The sequence below is a fragment of the Haliaeetus leucocephalus genome, unplaced genomic scaffold (assembly GCF_000737465.1).
Source record: "Haliaeetus leucocephalus isolate CR32 unplaced genomic scaffold, Haliaeetus_leucocephalus-4.0 Scaffold192, whole genome shotgun sequence".
Classification (NCBI taxonomy): Eukaryota; Metazoa; Chordata; class Aves; order Accipitriformes; family Accipitridae; genus Haliaeetus; species Haliaeetus leucocephalus.
In genome coordinates, this window is record NW_010972628.1 from 7187 (window position 1) to 14003 (window position 6817).

A 6817-nucleotide genomic window follows, 5' to 3' on the forward strand; every position below is an offset into this window, starting at 1 on the left:
GCAACCGCGTTGGGAATCTCTGCTTTCCCAAAGACGCAATCACTCACGGTGCTAATCCTCGGCAGAGCCTGTTCCCGAAAAGGCAAACGTCCGGCTCCTTGTCCCACACGGAAGGCGGCAGCCCTGAAAGCTGTTGCTGGTCTTCTACCTTCCCCGTGCAGCCTATTCACAGGCACAACCGCACTGGGAATCTCTGCTTTCCCAGAGACGCAATCTCTCACGGTGCGCATCCTCGGCAGAGCCTGTTCCCAAAAAGGCAAACGTCCGGCTCCTTGTCCCACACGGAAGGTGGCAGCCCTGAAAGCTGTTGCTGGTCTTCCCCTTCCCCGTGCAGCCTATTCACAGGCACAACCGCACTGGGAATCTCTGCTTTCCCACAGATGCAATCCCTCACGGTGCTAATCCTCGGCAGAGCCTGTTCCCGAAAAGGCAAACGTCCGGCTCCTTGTCCCACACGGAAGGTGGCAGCCCGGAAAGCTGTTGCTGGTCTTCACCTTCCCCCTGCAGCCTATTCACAGGCACAACCGCACTGGGAATCTCTGCTTTCCCAAAGACGCAATCCCTCACGGTGCGCATCCTCGGCAGAGCCTGTTCCCGAAAAGGCAAACGTCCGGCTCCTTCTCCCACAAAGAACGTGGCAGCAGTGAAAGATGTTGCAGGGCTTCATGTATCCCGTGCAGCCTATTCACAGGCTCAACAGCACTGGGCATCTGTGCTTTCCCAGAGACTCAGCATCTCAGTGCGCTCTTTCTCAGCAGAGCCTCTTTCTTATATGGCAAATGTAAGGCTATTTCTCCCAGAGGGAAGGTGCCAGCCCTGTAGGCTGTTGCTGCTCTTCACCTTTGCATGGCAGCCTATTGAAAGGCAAAACAACACTGGGGATCCTTGAGTTCCCAGAGACCTTATAGCTCATCGTTCTCAGCAGAGCCTCTTTCCAAAGTGGCAAATGTCTGGCTTTTTCTGCCATCTGGAAGGTGCCAGTCCTGAAAGCTGTTGCTGCTCTTCACCTTCCCTCCACAGCCTATTCACAGGCACAACAGCTCTGGGGACCTGTGCTTTCCCAGAGACCTAACAGCTCATCGTTCCAGGCAGAGCCGCATTCCTAAAAGGCAAACGTCGGGCTCCTTCTCCCACAAGGAAGGTGCCAGCCCTGAAAGCTCTTGCTGCTCTTCACCTTCCCTTGGCAGCCTTTTCACAGGCACATTCAAACTGGGGATCTGTGCTTTCCCACAGACGTAACGTATCATCACTGTCTTTCTGGGCAGAGCCTCTTTCCAAAATGCAAATGTCCAGCTATTTCTCCCACCAGGAAGGTGCCAGCCTTGAAAGCTCTTGGTGCTCTTCTCCTTCCCTTGGCAGCCTATTTCCAGGAACAACGGCACTGCAGATCTCTGCTTTCTCTTAGATGTAACAGCTCATCGTTCCAGGCAGAGCCTCTTTCCGAAAAAGCAAGCTTCCATCTGTTTCTCCCACAAGGAAGGTGCCATCCCTGAAAGCTGTTGCTGTTCTTCACCTTCCCTTGGCAGCCTTGTACTTGCTGCAAATCGTTTTTTGACTCTGGCATATTAATATGATATAATGAGGAAAGGGTGTCTGGTGGAATACATTTGTCCTGGTTTCAGCTGGGAGAGAGTTAATTGTGTTCGTATTAGGTCGTACAGTGCTATGTTTTGAGTTCAGTATGAGAAGAATGTTAATAACACTGATGTTTTCAGTTGCTGCTAAGTAGTGTTTAGTCTAAAGTCAAGGGGTTTTTTCAGCTTCTCATGCCCAGCCAGCAAGAAAGCTGGAGGGGCACAAGAAGCTGGCACAGGACACAGCCAGGGCAGCTGACCCAAACTGGCCAACGGGGTATTCCATACCATGGGATGTCACATCTAGTATAGGAGCTGGGGGGAGTGGGGCTGGGGAATCACCGCTTGGGGCCTAGCTGGGTGTCGATCAGCGGGTGGTGAGCAATTGCACTGCACATCATTTGTACATTCCAATCCTTTTATTATTACTGTTGTCATTTTATTAGTGTTATCATTATCACTATTAGTTTCTTCTTTTCTGTTCTATTAAACTGTTTTTATCTCAACCCATGAGTTTTACTTCTTTTCCCAATTTTCTCCCTCTTCCCACTGGGTGAGGAGGAAATGAGTGAGCGGCTGCGTGGTGCTTAGTTGCTGGCTGGGTTTAAACCACGACAACTTGTCATTCCTCCCTTCCACCAAAACCCTAGGAACTTTACTTCACTCGAAGGTTTTTGTATTTTCTCAGGTGGAATTTTCAGCCCAAAACTTTCTAGATGGGAAATTATATTATTATTGAGTATTCGAACTTTTTCTGCCTCATCCCCTCCCACAAGGAAGTTGTTGAAATATTGGTAAATACTGACTTCCTTCTCTGTCTGAACTATTTCTAGCTCCTGTGCTAATGCATGATGGGCTAGAGTGGGGGTGTATTGGGTTTGTGTGGCAAGGTTTTAGTAGTGGAGGGGGCAGGTTACAGGGGTGGCTTCTGTGAGAAGCTGCTAGAAGCTTCTCCTATGTCTGACAGAGCCAATGCCAGCCAGCTCTAAGATGGACCCACCACCGGCCAAGGCCAAGCCAATCAGTGATAGTGGTAGTGCCTCTGTGATAACATATTTAAGAAGGAAAAGAAGTTGCAGGGCACACAGAAACAGCCACCAGAGAGAGGAGTGAGAGAACATGTAAGAGAAACAACCTGCAGACACCAAGGTCAGTGAAGAAAGAGGGGGAGGAGGTGCTCCAGGTGCCGCCAGAGCAGATTCCCCTGCAGCCTGTGGTGAAGACCATGGTGAAGCAGGCTGTCCCCCTGCAGCCCATGGACATCCATGGTGAAGCAGATATCCACCTGCAGCCCAGCAGGACCCCACACTGCAGCAGGTGGGTGCCCAAAGGAGGCTGTGACCCTGTGGGAACCCCGCGTTGGAGCAGGCTCCTGGCAGGACCTGCAGATCTGTGGAGAGAGGAGCCCACAGAGCAAGTTTCCTGCAGGACTTGTAACCCCACGGGGGACCCACACTGGAGCAGTGTGCTCCTGAAGGACTGCATGCCGTGGAAGGGACCCATGCTGGAGGAGTTTGTGAGGAACTGCAGTGCATGGGAGGGACCCACATTGGAGAAGTTCTTGGAGGACTGTATTGTGTGGGAGGGACCCCACGCTGGAGCAGGGGAAGAGTGTGATGAGTCTGGCCCCTGAAGAGGATGAAGTAGCACAGACAATGTGTGATGAACTGACCGATTCCTATTCCCCGTCCCCATACACCACTGCGGGGAGGTAGATAGAGAAGGTGGGAGTGAAGCTGTGCCCAGGAAGAAGGGAGGGGTGGAGGGAAGGTGTTTTGAGATTTGGTTTTATTTCTCATTACCCTACTCTGGCTGACTGGCAATAAACTAATTTAATTTTCCCGAGTTGAGTCTGTTTTGCCCGTGACAGTAATTGGTTAAGTGATCTCTCCCTGTCCTTATCTTGACCCACAAGCCCTCTGTTATATTTTCTCTCCCCTGTCCAGCTGAGGCAGGGGGGGAGTGACAGAACAGCTTTGATGGGCACCTGGAGTCCAGCCAGGGTCAACCCACCACAGGGAGAATGCTTATATACTTGTGGGTATCAGGTGAAAGTAAATTGCCAACCTTCCCAAGTGAATGCAAAGCAATCTTGGTTCTCTGTTTGCAGAGGAATCATAAAAAACTTATAATCTTTAACATCCACTGTTGCCATAATCGGGTGGGCTCATTCTGGATTGTAGTTATAAGCTCAGCAATATGAGGTACCACAGATGTTAATGGACCGGTATTTGCATTAAGTCAGTGATAATCTGTAGTCAATGTCCACTTGCCATTACGTTTTCGTACTGGCCACACTGGGGAGTTAAAAGGAGAGTGGGTTGGAATCACGATACTTTGTCCCTTTAAGTCCTCTGATACAGGCGCTATTCCGTCTCTGGCCCCCAAGGGTATCGGGTAAGGCTGAGCATTCGTAAACTTCGAAGGGGGAAGTAGCGGCGCAGCTTGTAGCAGCCAAACATCTATGGTGGGAGAGCCAAATGGCCGCTGCCTCCCTTAATTATCAATCCACATCTTCCCCTTTAAAACATCAAGTCCCAAGAGGTTAAGTGGCAATTCCCCCACAACTATCCCACTCTAGTGGCACTGTCTTATCCTGGCAACCGCAGGCTGACCATTACTAATGCCTGTGGTTGAACATTGCTGAATGCATCTGCCACAAACAGCTGCTGTTTGGAGGGTGTAATTGCACAGTTAGCAGAGTCTTTGGTTTTGACAGCTGAAATTTGAGCTCCGGTATCTACCAAAAATGTGACTGGGACTTGTTTTGGTCCCACAATGCCAGTAATGAGTAAATCACCCCAGCTGTTTTCAGTGAGCTGTCTGATGTATATCCAGCCTTCCCCAAACTGCTCACCATTGAAGGGCGAAGGTTCTAGTTTCCCACTGTTTTTTGGGGGGCATTTGGCCCTGATAAATCAATCAAGGACGGTGTGCTGGGAATAGTATTCACAAAATCCACCTCTCCGTTTGCTGGTTTATTGGACCACCCTGCTACCAACTTTTCTAATTTGTCTGTTGGCAGCCTGTCCATTAAGTCACGTGGGAGCCCCTTCTGCTGCCCCTTTGCCCACAGTCTATTATGTTTGTTTGGGATGTCTCTCCCTCAGAGCAGTTTGGCAAGGGGTGTTCTCTTATCACTCCCAGGGTGCAGAACTATTTTTACCTCCGCTCGCCTCAAGCCCTTGGAATCTGTTTTGGTGGCAGGAAGACTAACGGGACTGTACTTGTGCCCATAATTAATCAATTCCCGGGCCACTTCTCCCCAAGTCCACACTTTCCTATCATCTGAGGGTCAGTGGTGCTGATCAGGTGTAAGTCCTTCTAAAGCAGCTGCGACTCTTTTGCCCTGGGGCATCACCTGTATCCTTCCTTGTAACTGTATAGTAATCGGCTTCAAAGAATCAGAGAGTCCCCTTATAAGGGGAGTAATTTGCTCGGGATCCACGGACATCATCATTGAGGACTCCTGCCTGGGCTCCAATTTGCAATCATATATCATCTGCAGACAAGCTGCCTTCTGCACACTCTCTACTGTGTGATCAACAGTCCCCATAATCGCGAGGGGGTCCCCACTCTCCAAGGGGTTCAAACTCCCCGCCCAATAGGCTGCCCATTGGGTTAAAGACCAGGGGGCACGGTGATTCCCAGTAGTTAAAAACACTCCTGATCCCCAATACCTTCCCAACTTCTTTCCACTTAACAAAATCTGGTCCCCCCCAGACAATGATACTCTCCACGCATACTCCATTTCTGATTCCTTAAGCATTTGGCCAAATACCTTTTTTAGTTTTGCCAACTGAGTGGCGGTATAGGGGACTTCTTTAGTTGTAATCTGGGGGAACTGGTCCTGCTCATCATTGTAAATATACTCAGTTTTGACCAAGTGTTGCAGTGAAGGCAGTTCCAACTTTTCTACTCTCTCTTTTGCTGCCTGCAGGTCATTAAAGGGGTAGCTAATTTCTAATCTGGGGGGAGTTTCCACAAGGACAGTATCCACAAGGAGCTGCTCCTTAAAAGCAGTCTGCAAATGTTTCACTTGGCTCTTTTCTATTTCAAGTTGTTCTTTTAATTCCACCACTTGTCCCTGAAGGGACCGGGTGAGGTTTTGGAGGGATTCAATAGTTTGAGATTCTGCCATGAGGCGGCAATCCCCAGCCTCTACTGCTGTGGTCAAACTAGCACTGAGAAAGGCACAAATGATAGCTCTTCCTTTTCCTGACCGCACTCTAGCATCTTTCTGTAAAGCAACCATCCGATCAACAACGCTCTGCAGATTATGCCAATTTCCCTGAGCCCAGTCTACCCCAGGCACAGAGGGTTGCGCTTTACATTTTCCTAAGAAATCAAACAAAACTTCTTTCCCCAAAGGGGTAATTTCATTATCATTCATCTTGTACAAAGCAGGGAAGTGGTCATCTCAGGGAAGCAGCATGTAAACTTTTAAATATCACACAAACCCACCCCCTTACGTTCCTGAGAGGTCTCACATATTTAAGAAACAGTATGAAGTGGGGAAGCGGTCATCTCAGGAAGGCAGCATGTAAATCGTTAAACATAACATAAGCTTGTTCCCCTTACATTCCTGAGAGATCTCACGTAATTGGAAAACAGTGTGGTGCTCTCGTCTCAAGGGATCCTGTCCATGATGCCAATTTAATGTCCCAATCCAATATTGGGGAGGTTTCGATATGATCCCAAGAGCTAGGTTAAGACACAAACAAGGTCAAATGCCATACACCCAAAATAGCCTTTATTATGAAAAGTAGAAAATAGAAACAATAGGATAGATTAGAATAAAAAGGCAGAAATCAAGCAAGCATTCTGGATAGAGTTACAAGAATAGTCACCACCATGGATCTGCGGCGTCTTGTTGGTCCTCAGTCTTCAATTCTTTGGTGGTGGGTGCATGTTCCTTGAGTCTTTGGTAGTAGAGTGCACACAGAGCTTTTGATGGTACAATTTTTATACAGTCCAAGTTCCAAAGTCTCCGCCCAGTTCCAAGAAACTTCATACATATGCATGGTAGATGTGATGCAAGGCAAGGGTAGGTGTGGTCTCGTTCTGCGCAGGCTCGGTGTGTCCTACGTAGTCACAACAGTGCACCGGTGGCAATATTGCACCAACCGAGACTCCCTGATTCCCATCCATAAGCTGATTTGCCAATTGGAGAGCCAAGGATTGATCAGCAAGACTTGCCAAACCTTTAATAGTCCCATATAGACAGTGTGGAAATCTAATGG

The 6817-nt window shown here is 48.9% G+C and overlaps 1 protein-coding gene across 1 annotated transcript; it reads right to left on the bottom strand.

Annotated features, from left to right (window-relative positions):
* Positions 1-4680: 4680 nt before the first annotated feature.
* LOC104830512 lies at positions 4681-5967 on the bottom strand. Its single transcript, XM_010565471.1, is given in 1 exon segment — positions 4681-5967. A coding segment is annotated over 1 exon segment (1287 nt).
* Between the last annotated feature and the right edge of the window lie 850 nt (positions 5968-6817).